This window comes from Elaeis guineensis, chromosome 12 (genome assembly GCF_000442705.2).
Source record: "Elaeis guineensis isolate ETL-2024a chromosome 12, EG11, whole genome shotgun sequence".
Taxonomy (NCBI): domain Eukaryota; kingdom Viridiplantae; phylum Streptophyta; class Magnoliopsida; order Arecales; family Arecaceae; genus Elaeis; species Elaeis guineensis.
The window spans coordinates 90,077,785-90,095,401 of NC_026004.2; the positions used below are offsets into that span (position 1 = coordinate 90,077,785).

At 39.5% G+C, this 17,617-nt stretch overlaps 2 protein-coding genes across 15 annotated transcripts in view; one reads left to right on the top strand and one right to left on the bottom strand.

Annotated features, from left to right (window-relative positions):
- Positions 1-17,617, top strand: part of LOC105061328 (cell division cycle 20.2, cofactor of APC complex) — a 56,747-nt gene that overhangs the window by 18,142 nt on the left and 20,988 nt on the right. For 6 of the 12 annotated variants that reach the window (XM_073246683.1, XM_073246688.1, XM_073246677.1 and 3 more), the window contains one exon: positions 854-5,694. The exons of 2 other annotated variants lie outside the window; for them this stretch is intronic. The gene's annotated coding sequence lies outside the window, so the exon portion shown is untranslated. 4 more of the 12 variants (XM_073246678.1, XM_073246679.1, XM_073246682.1 and 1 more) reach the window with 2 other exon arrangements.
- Positions 6,563-17,617, bottom strand: part of LOC105061326 (protein DESIGUAL 2) — a 44,036-nt gene continuing 32,981 nt past the window's right edge. For all 3 annotated transcript variants that reach the window (XM_010945334.4, XM_073246690.1, XM_073246691.1), the window contains exon 3: positions 6,563-7,382. In XM_010945334.4, the coding sequence (XP_010943636.1) occupies positions 7,064-7,382 (319 nt within the window). In that variant the 3' untranslated portion in view covers positions 6,563-7,063. The remainder of the gene's footprint in view (positions 7,383-17,617) is intronic.

The window sequence follows — 17,617 nt, forward strand, 5'->3', positions numbered from 1 at the left end:
TATTTAGAAAATTCAAGAATTTTGAATTGATAAAGATGTTTGGAGAAGGCTAAAGTTGCAAATTCATCGAGTTGGATATGGGAACAATATTTTTTGGAAGCCTCAAGAACATTCAAAATGACTTCGGATCATTTGGAGGCAATTTCGGAAGTTTCAAAAATCAAAAATTGAAGAAAATCTATTCCGGACAAAAGGGGATGACCCCTAGGTCATCCCTTTTGAAAAAGAGATGCTAGCATGCTAAGTTTTGGATTGGCACACAAAATGGGACGACCCATAGGGCGACTCCTGTGCCATAGGATGACCTATGGGATGAACCTTGCTATTCCACAAGCCCAAACAAAGAGCTTGTGTTTTGTTGCTTGAAAAGAGGCGACCCATGAGACAACCCTTTTGCCAAGAGACAACCCATGGGTTGCCCCCTACAGGCCTGACACCATAATGGCTAATTTTCTAGCCCATTTTTGGCTCATTTAATGCTCCCCAATCATTCTTCAACGGTTCTAAATGGCTATTAGACATTCTCTAGCATTGATTAAAGCTATAACGATATTCAAATGGAGGAAAAACTCAAAAAAAAAATCCATTCAAAAGAGGCTAAAGCTCTAAGATAAAGAAGCATTTAATTCAAGTTCAACCACCTCTCCAAAATACTTTCAACTCCATTCCAATTGAGGATGTTTCTAAAGGCTTCTTTAACTTTGTGCAAAGTGCATTTATCATTTTATCATGCTTATTAAGGAGCTAAGCTTGATTGTCATTGTAAAACTTTTTCATCTTATTTGCTCTTGCGTGTATAAATTTTGAGTGTTCCAAAATTTGGGGAAAGATTGATCCAAACCTTGAATTAAAGTGTGTAGGGTTGGATTGTACCCATGAAACAAGTATCTTGCCTGAGGATAGCTAGGATCGGGGGCATCTAACATTGTAATCATTGAATATGATTAGTGGATTGGAATTTTCAAGTAGGACTTTGGGGAATAGATGTAGGTGCAAAGTTGGCACCGAACCACTATAGTGGTGTCTTGATTCTCTTTTTGCTTCTTTGTATTAATTTTTTATTTATTTGTTCTAATATTCAGTATATTGTTTATTATTGCCACTGCATATCACATATTTCATCTAAGGCACATTTTGTGACACAATCTTCATTTCAATTTTTTAAGAACCCAATTCATCCTCCTTGTTGGGTTGCATAGCTGGGCAACAATTTAGAATTTACTTTGTAAGAATAAACAAGTATGATGATTGCAGTAAGATTACCTGTTAGATGCGACTCCCCATCTGTCTAGTCATCCTATCTTTTGTTTAATGATATCAATGTACCTATCAATATGCTTCACATCTGCCTGCTTGATCTCGACATTGGCAACCATCATCATATGATATAAGAAAGCCATCTGAAGGAATCTCTCACTGTCCATAGCCATGAGCATTCAATATAGTGTACCTTAATAATTATCCCAATCACTTTTAGAACTGCTAGCTTGTCACTAAGCCCTTCATATGGCCACCTTTTGTACCACCATAGACATCTCTACCCCTACCACTTATAATTCACAAACATCTAATTCATGCATGCTTTGTAATAAGGCTATTGAGTATAAAAATAGTGTGTGGCAAAGCATGAAATTGCTAGCCTCGGTAGCTCACCCCTCATTCATCATCAAAGATAAGATTCATGTGTGGTTATTCATGAATAAGTCTATTACCTACTTCACCCTATGGATTTAGCCAATACTCAGCATCAGATCTATGCAATAGGCAGCACATGAGGTCTAGAGAATATATGGCCTCCTAATCATCAGAATATCCTCGGTGATCTTATAGTATAGCCTATTATCCATAACCATCTATATGACATGTTGCTCCACAATCTGATCAATTACTTGCTCCATCAAGCTGAGGATGTACTAGACATTGTGTACCTAAGCTGAAGCATCAACCGACTTATGGAAGAATATTTTCTTATCATAATATGTCTAGAAATTGATGATTCTTCTTCTATGGTGCCCCATTTAACTTCAGCTCAAAAGGATCTACACCCTAAATGGCTATCTTTATGAAGCTAATAGTAGATCGATAGTAGGTGCTATCTGCAGCATTTATTGAAATGTGGCTAAAGTAAAACTAAGAAGCAATAGTTCTCTATATGTCATTTTTCTTATGCTTCATAAGCACAGTATCAATCCTTTTTGTTTTGAATCTCTATTGGAAAGCCACTTGGATCTAATCTAGCTCATAGGTGGCCCATAATGATATATATCTATGTTGCTTTCTCTTATTATGGGTAAAGGCCCTAAACATAAAAGCTTTCTAGCTGCTAACTTTACACATCTCAGATTGACGAGCTCCTATCATAGCATGGACTCATCCTGCCTGACTTGGAACTAGAACCTACCTCATATTGTGAGGGCCTAAACCAAGCTTGTGCCTAGTAACATCCTTTGCCACTGGTCATTCAAACTACCCTATATAGCAGCATAAATCTAAGCCTCCATGACAACTAGATCCAACATTTTATAGTTTGTTGGATCTCTCAAGCAAGATAAAGGTGACTCAGCTGCCTAATGCTCAATCACTACTAGTTTCTCGACTCTTTTCTCTTGCTCTCTCTAAAATCGGCAAAATGCTTCTTTGTGAGCTATTGGACCTTTGATAGATATTTACAAGCAGCCATGTTAAAATAACTACTGGTTCAATATTATGTTGATCTTGTCATCACTTCTCCAGCAACTCTATATCGTACCATTTGCACCTCCAAGGATACTAGCCTGGGATCATTATATTGTGGTCTCAACCTACATCAATCTCTCTCTTCCTTCTTAGATCCATTTCTACAAGTTCAAGAATACACATTATAAGCCACCTCATTCATTATGATAAATTATGTAAACCTAATTACTTTTTTTTTGAAGAATAAACAAAAATTTTATTTTTTAGAAAAATAGTGACTTTTATAATTTAATTTAACTCAAAATATATGATAATTTATATACTATAGTATGAAAAATAATTCATTATAATAAATTAATAATCAATCGTATAGTATGAAAAAATACTTTTAATTCAGATAAATGTAGAATCCTACAATGGGTATACATGGATCACCACTTATGTTTAAAATTTGTTGAATCAAGGCTTAGGTTTAGGAAAACATAACCATGCCCAAGCTTTAATTAATTACTATTAAAATAAGACAGAAACAATCATACATAACTCCAAGGATGCTACCAATTTTTTAGATAATTGTTGAACAATATTTTTTTTGTTATTATTTTTAACCTAAAAATCATGATTGGAAACCATGATTTCTTTTTCAATGAGTAGATCATCCTTAGATCTATAGCATATCAAGAAATTATGCCCAAAAAATTGGTATGATTTCCCCTTAAGGTGTCTGTTTTGTCCCAATAAGTGATTGTTTCGGAGCATACCTATTTCGTTCCAATGACCAACCAATTCGGGACGAAATAGCCAACCTTGTTTAAGATTTAGGGAGGATACATTTCTCATGTTTACTGAGGAATAGATAACTAGGATTGAGGATATGAAGGGAACTTAGGTTAAGGGAGAAATGGGGAGAACATATCCATGATAATATGGAGATCGAAAGTTATAGTGTATAGAATTATGCCATGATAATATAGTAGAACATGAAAGATGGGATGATGGCAATATGATTATTCATTAGAAGATAGGGGGTCTGATAGCTCTAGGTATAGTGACCAAATGACAAACACCTGTACGGTTACCATGCATAGCATGGATTTTTGCTTAACGCGGGGCCTAGATTGTTAAGAGAAACTCTTCTAGTTTGTTTTTATTGAATAGGAGAGAACAAGGTTTTATGCAATATCCGCAGAACCGATACCAGAATCCATGCTGGCCGATCAGTGATATGAGTTGGTACGGATCCATACTAGACCAGAGCAGCACGAACCGACACGAGCAAAGAAAGGAACTGGGGAGGAGGAAAAGAGAGAAAGAGGAGAGAAGGGTGGCTAGAGGAGATGTCGGTAGTGGCCATAGTCGGGCCGTGGGCATGCTTGGAGGGTCGCCAAGACCTCTGCTTCATTCACGGCTGAGAGAGAGATATGGAGAGGAGGGAGGGAAAGACGAGGGAGGGGAAGCCGGTGGAGAGGCCATCGGAAGGCTTTCGATTGGCTGCTATGGCCATCGAATGGTGAAATCTCGACATACGGCTCCACGGACGTAAAATGGGGCGATCGTCCTTGTTTCACAAAAGTTTTTTAAAAAATTCCAACTATAGTGAAGCCAACAATGGGTGAACACTTCAATTAAGTGAAGCCTTCACCCATTGCCGGCTTCAATATTCATCGCTTTAAAAAAATATGATAAATAGGGGCGGTCACCTTTGTTCCACGGCCGCAGCTCCGTTTGCACCTTTTTCCACTGTCCAATGGCCATGGCGGCCACCCTATGCCCTCCAATGGCCTCTCCGTCAATTGTGCCTCTTTCAGTACCCTCGCTCTCCCTCTTTCGATTAAATGCTGTATCGCGGTATTGGATGACACGACTCTGCTGCCCTTTGACGGACTTGATGGGCCACCGTCAGCCACGTCCCCTCTCTCTTCTCTCCTCTCTCTCTCTTCCTCTCTTTTCATCTTTCTCATCTAATGTTCTGATTCGGAGAGCCGAACCATTTCGATTTGCGGCCAATACGGCTTGGAACACTCCAAACCATCCGATTTGGGATGGTTTGGCAAACCATGATTTTACGTCCAAGTCTATTGGTCAAGGATCAAATCGTCCCAGTGTTATCAACACTGGGAATAGGTTGGTGCCTCAGTGGTTCCCTAAGATGTCTATTTCATTTAGTTTTTCTTTGTTTCGCTATTCTTTGTTGTTTTTAGTGAGTGTTTATTGTGCTTTTAGGGTTCATTTGTCGTGACTTAGGATTGGTGGTTTTGGAGCGTATGATATTGAGTTTACAATGTTTGTACCGGTTCGTGCACCAGTTTAATATTGGGTTTATGGCACCTCACCTGTGATCTGAGCTCTCTTCCCTTCTTCCACGCTCTGTCAGGTCTTGTATTCGGAGGATGTATGCGGGGCCTCTTCTTTGGCTTTTGACGTAAGGACTGAGGCCGAAACTTGGACCCTTAAAAATATCCCCTAATCCCTAGATCATGTCATATAAACAAACCATGAAGTCTTCAAAGTCCAAAAAAACCATCAAAATAATAAAAAAAAAGAAGACAGAACAGATTAGAAAAATTCATGTCCTAGTGGATTGATTACAAGATGATGGGTATCAATTCATGTCTGCTAGTACCAACCGGGAGAACCAAGTTTTTCATTTGTTAGCGTCATAGACATGTCCCAACACCCAGTATCTCACCACTCTAATTCCAGACAATCGAGATGAGCCAAGGCTTTGATACTTGGGAGAGTGGATGTTAGAGTGGAAACTTACATATTTGGGACATGTCAATGCAGGTGCACATGGTGGTTTTTTTTTTTTTTTTCAGTACTTTTGGAGGGTGCATACGAGTGCCATGTGTTCTAGCCTTATGGAACGGGAGTCAGCTTATGTCTATTCCTATTTCAGAGTCCATCTCCCTTCAACAAAATATATCCTTTGCATTTTGTAACTAGATGATTATCAAATTGAATTCTGTTGAACAATGTTGTCTCTGGATATCTATCGTTAACAAGAGTTTTAAAATATTTTTGGAAGGTGGAAGTTGGTGAGATGTAGAGTAATGTCATTGAACTCTCATCTGTGTTTAGATCTGTTCAAATATTGTTTCTATTGTATTGCCAAGCCGTCCGGATAGACTGGCAGGAGCTGCATGCGTTGTTGACGATCGACAAAGCAACAGGTTCACTGAAACGTCCATGAGGCACGGTCTTTTAGAAACCGCCAGGGGTTGGCATGTTGGCCCTAAGTTAACGCCCCAAATTTACACCCTTGCACCTTAGCCGCGTCTTTTAATGTTTGGCTACGGACATTACTCACCTTTATCAGCATCGCTTGTACGGGAACATAAGCTCGCAGGCCAAGTTACGTGTTATAATCAATCTGAAGTTTACCGCGCAATGTGATGATGGACCGCAGCTTCTCCCTAGCGGAATTTAGCAGAACAAGGTAGCATCTTTGTGGCATGGCGGCGAGTTAAACTGGCACCACAGGGCAGTAGTGATATTATGGATATTATTGGAGCGGGGACAAGTACAATCACAGTGACCGGGCCATTTGATGTCTCCAGCATCGATGGAAATCAGCTAAGGGAAAATTTTCATCACTCAAATACTTGGTATCTTATTCAGTATCATGCTACTGTTGGAAAGAAGCTCAACGTTAGAAACTGAGATACTAGGAGATATAAAACTGAAGAAGATTTTTTTTAAAAAAAATTTACGGCTTATATGTAACAGCCTATCCTAACTTTTAATTCCGAATTTCCTGGTGCGACCAATCAAACGCTGTCACTGTAAAAGCTGTCATGAATGCAGGAACCATTCAAGGGATGCTGGTACATTTGCTGCAGTTTAAACTTTAAAAGACATGCTGGAGGCAGGAAGACCACAGCTGTTATCCAAGACACTGCATGAATATTTATTCTGTATATATGGATATTTGAGGAACAAATAGCAATCCAACTACACATTCGAAAAAGTCTTCCCCGTATGTCTTTATATAATCCATTCATGGCAGTCAAATTCTGCCCACCACTAACCAATATATCGTCCACACATTGCAATTTAGTCTTCTTACTGTGTCTTAACACATTGCAGTTCGAACCCCACAACCAACAGAGCATCTTTCCTTTTCACCTAGACAAATATACGCAATTATGAAATGCAGCACTTTTTTTCGTGGTGAACATGATGAGTATCTTGCGTCATACCAAGAACTCTGCAGGCATATATCCAGGCATCATGTGGTACCAGAATACAGTGCTGGGTGAGGGCAGTATGAGATCTAAAAAGCCATTTCAAGGATTTTTGTCTCTATACAGGTCCCCATGGCAAACTGCAGGAACAGAATGAACCATGAAAGCATTAGGCAAGATTTTCAGTAGCAGCGATGTATTCAGGGAACTTGCTGCCTGTTATATGTATCCTCATGCACAAAAACCGGTTCGGTGCTCCGAGGTGGGATCTGCGGCTGTCCCATTGCAATGCCCTGGTTTTGCTGGGGATCCCAAGGCTGCACATTCTTTGATGATGATAAGGCAACATAGTAAACAATCCCAAGAGCTACACTTGTGAGGGACATCAAAGCCCCTCCAGAGAAAACTCCAGCCTTGACGACAAAGCAGTAGTCACCCAAGTACATCCCTTGTACACCATGCTGATCGTTGAATGCAGCACCAGTTAATAACAGAAGGAATGCTATTATGAAAGTAACCCTGCATGATGACAAAATGCTCAGCTCAATCAGTATTAATAGTTCTTTTTTTTTTTTTATTTAAAGTCATTCCAGTATTGGGAACCTAGGAAGTTCAGGAGGTACAACTACAGAACCAAGATTAAACACAACCACTATGACTAGTTATCACATTACCAATTCTTCTAAGTTAGCGTGCACCGAAATAAATGACAAGTGACAGCAGTGGATAGAAGGAAAAATGACAGCCTTTCTCACCAGTAGGCAAGTCTGATTGATCCAAGCAGAACATCTTGATGTGGCCCTTAAAAAATTCCTCAAACGATAGTGCAATGTGAAACAATTAATAGATGCATGGTAACAGATCATAGTCTACATGAAAAAAACTAGAGATATCAATATCCCATGTGACCGAAGACAACAAAAGGTTGACACTCCCACAAGTATGACAAGATTTTATTGAAAGAAAAAGCTCCAGTTCAGTTACTATAGTGCCAAACTTATTTAACTCAACATGCACGCAGATAATAAGGACAATATAATGAGTTGGACCTGTCAGACATGGCTGCAAATACTACAAACTAATCATATCAGCACCCAATTGAAACTAGTATTTGAAGATAGGGTCATGAAGGCCTGTAAGTTTTATGAAATTACCTTTCCCAAATTGTATAATAAAATCAATGGGAACTTCTGATGAGGGTTTTGTCATTTCTCTGACAGTAATTTAGCATTCTGTATATGAAGAAAACTACAGATTTTACTACTATGCTGTTGTTCTGAGGTTTCTCGTCACTTTAACCCATTGTCAAGGTGTACACTACTATTTCATAGCTATAGAAATGATTCACACTCTTCTTTCTTTTCTAGGCAAATTAAACTCTAAAAAGTCCTAACCTATCTTAGGGCAATCAACATTTTGGCTCTAAAGATCCATTCAGTTTTCCCACTTACCCCACACCTTTCTTTCCATGCCCGTAATTGAGGCCTTCTGACTGAACCCATCAGTCCTGAATTTGTTTGGACAATTGAAAAGACTAGCAGTTGTTAAACCCTCCAAGCATATCATCTTTTGAGATTATTTCACCGATCAACAATGTAATATAGAAACAACACTGTAAATACAAACAAAAGATTGGCTAACCAGGACTGCTCAAATAGGTGTTCTTAGCTACTTGACATCTCTGAGAAAATATTATGTTTAAAATATTTTCTTCATATATTAAAAGAAAATTCATTAGGCCAGCCAACTAAATATGTACCAAATCTGACTCGCATTCAAACGAAGGCGGGTGCGGTAGTGGTAAAACCCAGCTCTATATCAGACCTGGAGATACATGACTCTTTACAAATCTCCTCCCACCCGTTGCTCAGTCACTCTACTTGCGAAAATGATTGAACATGTGAAAGGTTACATGTCATGTTGCTTGGTTCAAGTTTTTAGTTGATTGCTTTTCTTAATTTAAGTGAAATTTGACTTTTCAAAGAACAATATTTCTGTTTATTACGTTTCTATTATTGTTAAGAATTTAGTTATGTTCTCTATCTTCGACTTTTATTTTGTATAATGTTATATGAAGTACTAAAATTTATTTTTATATTCTTTTTTATTTGTTTCATTTGTATACAAAAAAAAAGATTTTTGCAGCTTCACCCAACCCAATCCATCTAACCTGCCTTGTCTAACTCTACCCTCCCCACTCATATAAAGTACAGGTCAGGTATGAGTGATGGCCTACCCGAACCGCTGCCATTCCTAAGTGCAGAACATGGATTGCTTCCGGCAAGGAGATTGTGCATACTTTCAACCTGTATGGCTACAAAGAATCTACTCTATTGAGGATAAGTTTAACTAAGCATGAGGAGGAATCCCACAAACAAGAGAGTTGATATGATGAAAAGAATGGAGGCAAGATAACAACATTGCATAAATGTCAAACTTGTTCTTTTTCATGTCTCACAATAGTCATAAAAGAGCAGCAGTTAATTGCAGGACTTCTCTATTCCATACTAGGACTGCATTCAGAGGATGGATGTGCTAGAGCAAGTGAATTAATTTGGTTGAAGAATAAGACTATCGATAGCTCAAACTGTTATACAAAGAAATAATAATCATATGCCATTGTGCAGGAGTATAGAGTTAGTGGAGTAAAACACATTTCTAATAAAGTAAATATATATATCGTTGGAGACGATGCTTGTGATAGGAAAAATATCGTTGATGGTTTTACTTGTGTTTGTACAAAAGGGTACAAAAATAATTTGGAAGGATGTAACCCTTTGAAAAGTAAGCCAATAACAATTCCCTTAGTGCTTTATTAAAACTTCTTTTAAATGAAATTAACCAAACAACTGAAGCTATTTACCTACGGAAATAAAAGCACAAAGAACCCATTTGAGGAAAAGTCCCTAAAACAGTGCCTCTACGTTTTATATTATGATAAGGTTGCCTTCCTAAGAAATTAGCAGGTATCACCACATTATAGAAGCCTCAGCAATCAATGGAACACTTTCAAAACAAGGAGAGCTCACATGGGTGGTTAGTCATTTATTATCAGCCAACAATTAACCTGGTACATTCATGAGAATGGAGACAAAAATATTGCATACCATATGTCTATTGTACGTGCCAGCTGAACTTCATCAACTGGCTGGCTCCTCTCTTCTGCTGGGAGAAGTCCTAGGTCAGAACCGTGATGATGGCATTTGTGTTGACCAAAGTACATGCCCAGAGACATGCCCAAGCGGTGGCTGGGGAGGCACCACAGTCCCCCCAAGGATCTGGAAAATCCCTTGCGATATCATTCCCTCCTCTCCCCCACAGCCCCCAAATAAAAATAAAAATAACAATAAAAACAAAAAACCCAACATTTGCTAAATATTTCTACATCATCTCATTTAGACTCCATAAACATCTCAAATTTAGTTTAAAGATTTTTACAAATAGAAACACATATTTGATTAAGTCCTCAAATTTAATTTCTAGGGTTTTATAGAAAGAAGCAAATCTTTCATTAAGTGTTGATTATACCCTTTCTTGAACCTATATTACATACCCTAGCTTGAACCTATCTTATTTTAAAGAGTTTTTTGCATACATACCCTCCTAAATATTGTAATTTGCAAGAATACCCTCCGAAAACTGATATTTGCATGTATACCTTTATAAAACAATTATTTTGCATGTATACCCTTCTTTTTTCTTTTTTCTTGCATATGTATCCATATCATCTAACGCCATTAAAAAATTAACAGTTTCTAATTTAAATAATTGAAATATCCATAATGGGTGGTGTTGACGCAAAATTTCACCTCGAGGTCGGATCAGCAGAAGTTGGACGACAACGGCAGGTCGACGATGATGGCGGGACCTGCAAGAAAAGTATCCGACTGGAGGTGGCTCTGACGGGGACCCTCCGATGCTCAAATTAGAAATCCGGACAATAAAGGAAAGGAGTGTGTTTTAGGAGAAGAAATTTCATACCTTAGGGATCTCCTGTAGGCCTTTATTTATAGATGGAGGCTGAAGAGCCATGAGAAAAAAAAGAATCAGGCGGTTAGCCTCAACTTTTCTGGAGAGATGGCTGTTATCCTTCCCTTATCTGGAGAAATTTTATTTGTTATTCTTTCTTATCTGCTCTGTGAGCAGCTGTCATATTAGGATCATTTGAATTTTGAATGAGGCACGAGATTTGAGAATCTGGGAGGGTCAATCCTTCCTTTATATGCTTCACGACTTTGGCCAATACAAAATCACCCCCAACATTAGCCCCTTTACTCTTGAGTCCGAGTTAGAATTGGTCGGACGAAGGGAGTACTTCCGTTTTGCCGAAGATGTGCTATGTCTATAGCTATCAATGAGGTGAGGGGTCCATCACCTCGATGTTCATAACCTTTTAGTCATCGAGATTTTTATCGGCTCTGCTCGCTAAAGAGCGAAAGGCCTTCGAAGGTCCCGTAGGTTACTCCTTGTTTGTTGTCAGAGTTCACGGGCTAAGGATCCTTGTAGGTTACCCCTCGCTTATTGACCAACCGGGGTTTTCATGGGTGTTGGTTTCACTGAAAAGTAAGCACGGCCATCGAGGGTCCTTATAGGTTACCCCCTACTTCCCAAACTAACGAGGTCTCCACCCATATAGGTTGGATCGACGAGCATTGGGGATCCTTGTCTGTTAGGCCGATCAGAGATCATCTCATTTTAAAATCGATCAAAGACTCCTTCAGTCGAGCTAATCAAAGATCATCTCGTTTTAAAGTCGATCAAAAGCTCCTTCAGTTGGGCCAATCAAAGGCCATCTCATTTTAAAATTGATCAAAAGCTCTTTCAATCGGACCGATCAAAGACCGTCTCATTTTAAAGTCGATCAAAGGCTCTTTCATGGGCGTTGGCTTTGCTGAAAAGCAAGCACCACCTTTGGGGATCCTTATAGATTAGCTCCCTTTTTTCGCACAACTAAGATCTTCACGGGCGTTGACTTGTTGAAGAGCGAGTATGACCTTCGAAAGTCTTTGTAGGTTAGCCTCCACTTCTTAGTAGCTGAGGTCTTGAGTTACGAATTTGCACACAAAAGATGAGAGAACTCACTAGACCGACTCTTGTTGGGCCTTTCGATTTTTTAGTTAAACCAAACTTTGAAGTAAAATAACAGATGATTAGACTGGTATTATCCTATTTTAGCCAGCTTGCTTCTTGTCTTGTTCAGATCAACTTTGGGCTTCATTGGGCTTTACTTTGGCTTCAATCCTTCCTTTCAACTATTGGCCTTTTGCTTGATAGCCTGACCTTAGTTTGCTCAAGTTGGTCCTCTGATGCTCTTTTGGCCTTCTAGTGATATTGACCCTTGGAGGCTGACTGTTTTGATGGCCCATGCTTTGAGTTGTCTTTACCTCAACTTGATCTTCATTTTATTTTTAAGTTCGATATCCACCATAGTCTTGTTTAATTTTTGCCTCTGCTTATATGCTCAAGAATCTATTGTTCTACAGGAAAGGAATAGAATAGTGGATGGGGTTTGAGAGCCTATTACCATGAAAGTTATGAGTTTTATTTTTGGATTGGCCTGATTTTAACTTCGCTTCGATCTTGATCTGACTTCGGATTGACATTGCTCTGGGCTTCGGATTGGCCTGGATCTGAGCACTGCTCGACCTAGATATGGACTTGGATCGACCTAGATCTAAACTTTAGTCGGCCTAGATCTGAGCTCTGGTCGGCCTGGATCTAGGTTCGGATCGATCTAGATCTGAGCACTGGTTGGCCTGGATCGAAACTTTGGTCGGCCTGGATCTGAGCTCTGGTCGGTCTTGTTCTGGACTTCGAATCGGATGCTCAAAAGGCCACGAACTAATCAGGCTGCATTTGTTCTAACCGAGTCCCAATTAATCATGTGATATGATCCATCCAATAGAATGTTTGAATTAGTAGCATCGACTGTACTTCCACTATTGCCTGTCGAAGCACCCATCTTACGTCTGTCCCTTAGCTCCAATGGGCCCATCAATGAGTGTACTCGGGCAACACGAGCCTCACCCCCATCGATCCCACCGGGTTATACTTCAGCTGTCGCCAATATGACAGGAACGATAAGTTCGTCTAAGGCATTGGGGTTGAGATGCTGAAGCTTAGGCCCAAATTCAGCTTGGTGAAGTTCGACGAGACGGCCGACACGATTGGAGAAGACCTTGAATTGGGAGACGGTGAGATCAGTGACCTCACGATAGTCGAGCTGCTAGGACTTATGGTGGGAGATCTGGAAGATGAGATGCTCCATGCTTCGGAGCTTGACAGTGGCCGCCTCCTGGATCACCATCTAATCGTACATCAGGCCAGCGAGGATGAAACGAAGTCCTTAAAGTTGTTGTGGAGGGTCCGTTGACTATAGTTGTTTGGGCTTCTCTGGCCACAGTCGATCTTCTCTCTGGGGACAATGCCGTTTTCTCCTCCGGCACTAGTTTGTGTGCCATCGCTACCGAGTCCAGCTGTGGTGGGTTTGCGAGATGAGGTCATCGGTGACAAGTCCGCGAAGGGGCGAGGCCGGCCTTGGCAAGTGCATGGAGCTATGTGGACTTCGCAGCCGCTCACAGTAGAGGATGCAATGCGTGCACGAGGGAGACTTCAGAGTCATTCGGAGGGTGGCCACGGTGCTATTGGAGGAAAAGCGCGAGCAGGGTGACTTCGGAGGCCCAAATCCGAGCAGGACCAACGTCATCGGAGGGCACGATGACTTTAAAGACCCCAGCAGGCAGCTTGATCGGCGATGTCGGTGGGCGCGATAGCTTCAAAGGCTCAGAACCTGGGCGAGATCGACATCGGTGGAGGCCGCGGTGACTTCAGAGCCTCATATGGGTGATTTCAGAGCCGTCAGAGGCTGGGCGTGCAGGGACTTCGAAGCTTTCTACGGATGGCTCCGACGCTTCAGAGCTGCTTCTAGGTCACCGCGAGCGGCTTTGAAGTCGTTGTGGGCGGCCTTAGCATCCTTATGGTTGTGATCTGGCCACCTCCACCCATGTCGGAGAAGGAGATGCTACCGGTCGCCGCCGCCTACGCCGAAAAGGGCACTTTCGGCTTCTACCTCGAGAGGTTCTCCTCGATGGGCTTCCCAGCTCACAAGTGGATTGGAAGCTTTTTCTCCTTTTTTTTGCCTTGGATGCTGGACCTGCAGAAGGAAAGCAAATAAAATAATCAATGGGAGACTGGGAGCCTTTTACTGTGAGGTATTCCAATTGATTCTCTGAGGAAGAAAGTGATCTTGGTGCCATGTCCCAGGTCCTTCCCTGAAGCATTCTTTGTTACAATGCTGCTCATCATTGTGCTTTGTCGTCCTCACCACTTTATCAGCTACATCGACTTTGGCCGCAGGTGCTTCCGTAAACTCCTGGGATCCAGATTTAGCAAATTGTTAAACAGATCAAACTTGATCATACTGGCACCGATGTCAATGATGGAGAGGTTGTCGGTGACCCTATCCAGAACGGTGTGGATGAAGAGCCTCAGCTTGTTGTCAAGTTGGCTCTTGTTCATAAAGCTTTCCCGTTGGATCTTGTCCAGCACATCGAAGGCATTGCTGATGAGCTTGCAAAGGAAGATCTCCCTCCTTCCTCATCTGAATGTTGCCACGAATTCAAATTTAAATTTTGAATATATTTGAATATAGATAAGAAAGCAAGAATAATTCGAGGATCAAGATATTTCCATAATCTCCTTCCTTATTTGGATATCACAATCTCCTTTCTTGTTTGAGCCCCTTAGTTCTGAACCCGATTAGGATAGTTCAAAGGACGTTGGCCGATACGGAGATGATCAGATCTAATCGACGTCAGCCAGTCTGTGGATGGTTGGACCATTTGACCGATTTGGAGGTCGGCAGTGCGATGAAGCTCCTCTCATTGAGTATTTGCTCCTTCCTACAAATGAGTCTGGCCCCTTCCTTTAACGTCAATCTATTGATGCAGAATTTCGTCTTGAGATCGAATCAGCTGGAATTGGACGACAACGGCAGATCGGCGATGACGGCAGGACCTGCAAAAAAAATCTCCAATCGGAGATGGCTCCGACAAGGATCCTCCGACGCTCAAGTTAGAAATCCAATCAACAGAGGAAAGGAGCGAGCATTTTGGGAGAGAAAAAATTTCATACCTTGGAGGTCCCCTATAGGCCTTTATTTATAAGTGGAGGTTGAAGAGCTATGAGAGGAAAGAGAATCAGACGGTTACCCTTAATTTTTCTGGAGAGATATGGTCGTTATCCTTTCCTTATCTGGAGAGATTTTATTTGTTATTTTTATCTGCTCTATGGGCAGCTGTCAGATCAAGATCATTTGAATTTTGAATGAGGCATGGAATTTCAGACTGGGAGGGTCAGTCCTTCCTTTATATGCTTCCTGACTTCGGCTAGTATAAAATCACCCCCAATAGGTGGCATGCAAAAAGAAACATTTATAAAGGTATACATGCAAATAGCAACTTTGCGAAGGTGTTCATGCAACTTCACATATTTAGGAGGGTTTACATGCAAAAAATTTAAATTTTACTTTTATCTATTTCAACTTGTTTTAATACTTAGATTATCTCATACTCGCTCCTTAATATTTATTGTGAAAACATTACTCGGAAAAAAGGATAGTATACCCTCTCATTCTCCCTGAAAAAATAAATAAAATTATTCATGGGCCCAATTCAAGCTTCATTGTCTAAGTTCATTCCCACACATGTCAAGATTTCACATGTTAGCTAGCTCAAGGTATAAAAAAATAGAAACTAGATTCAAGAGACTTTAGCTCATTTCATAGCTTGCTTGACCACACTAGAACTAGGCTAAGCATTTAGTCAAGCTCAAACAAACACCTTGCTCATTTGAACAAATTGATCATGAATTTGTTTATACTTTTGAGTTAGAAAAATCAAATGACCTGGTGAATGATGAATGATCAGCTATGATTAGACTCAGATAAAAAGATTTGCTAAGAGTCTTCATCCAAACCCAGCCACAAACTTCTATATTGGCTAGTCAGGAAAGATCCAGATTTTTTTTTTGGGCTCACATTTCTATATTGGCAATCTTCTTATCTTCCTAACAACTTAGCTTTGACTGCTGAATTGAAAAATGAATTTATTATTAGTTTCAGCAAAATTGAAACACCAAAGAAAATTGGCTTAAGGTATCCAACATAAGGCATGACCTTCTACCACAGCCACAAATGATGTTAGTCGGTCTAAAGGATTCTGAAGTCCTTCAATGACTTTGCTCGAGGGTGATTGATGTTGTTCTTCCATCCATAAGCATAATAATAGTAAAGAAGCTTGATCATTACAATCTATCATGTGCTTTTAAGAGATTCTATTCCCATTTTATATCCTAATATACACCCTCTTATATGCATCTATAATAATAAATATATACCCATTTTCGATGAAATAAGATATAATGATTATTATAAATAAAAAGAATAAAGTAGAATAATCTCATAATTGGTGAAAGAACTTTCAAAACTCTTTGATATCTAATCACCGAATCTATCTTTTTTCCTAAGCAATGCTTTCACAAAAAATATTAAGCAGCAAGTATGAGAAAATATAGATATTTAAAGAAGTTGAAATAAATAAAATTAAATTTAAATTTTTTTGCATATAAATCCTTCTAAATATGTAAAATTGCATGAATACACTTGAAAAGCTGTTGCTTGCATGTATACCCTTATATTTTTGTATACCTACCCATTAAGGGTATTTCAATCATTTAAATTAGAAACCGTTAATTTCTTAACGGTATTAGATGGTGTGGGTACATGTGCAAAAGAAAAAAAGAACGTTATACACACAAAATAAGTGGTTTACAAGGGTATACATGCAAATATCAGTTTCGGAAGGGTATTCATACAAATTATAATATTTAAGAGGCTATGTATGCAAAAAAATCCTATCTTAAACAACCCAACAAGCATGAATCAAGGTTTGCAAAACCGATAATGAGAATCATACTGATATATTTCTAGTTTGATACAATACCATCGGTATGGTATGCACCCCATACCGAGACAGGCTTCCAACACTCCTTTCACTTCCAGCCATAGTATCATCCAAAACTAGGTCATATTCCACTCAACTTGGAATAGTACAGACAGGCTCAACTCATAATGCACTGGTATGGTACATTATGGTTGATACAAGATGTTATGATTAGTACAACCGTAGACCTTGAGCATAATCATTTCCACTTTTCTAGTCCCATGTGATGCATCTCATTAGATCTTGAAATATAAATGCTATGCCAACCTGTCGATAATCCCAAAAATCATGGAATTAGGATCTTTAGTATTAGTTCCCAGATTGACGTACGCATGACAGCTTCTTATCCTACTTTTTTATTAGAGGCTCATGATACTTTCCAATGTTGATTTTAGAATAGGACACAGGACAACATCCTAGCCCCGTTTTAGGTGTGAGATAGATGGATAGATGGATGGATAGAGAGTAGTTTCATTTTCATGTTATCATCTAGAACTTTTCCTTAATTATTTATTATCTTTTTATAATCATGAAATGTGTTATATAATGCGGAAGTATTTGCTTAATGTTGAATAAAGTCTTATAATTTTTCAGAAAAAATAAATTATTAGAATTTTTATTACATGTACATGTTCATATAACTTTCATCGATCCATGATGATATTAGTTACTTCTTTTAGAGTAGTTCTTCTAAGTTCTAGCCATTTATGTTCTCAGACATTTTAGATGCTATGTTCTAGCAAATGGATTAAA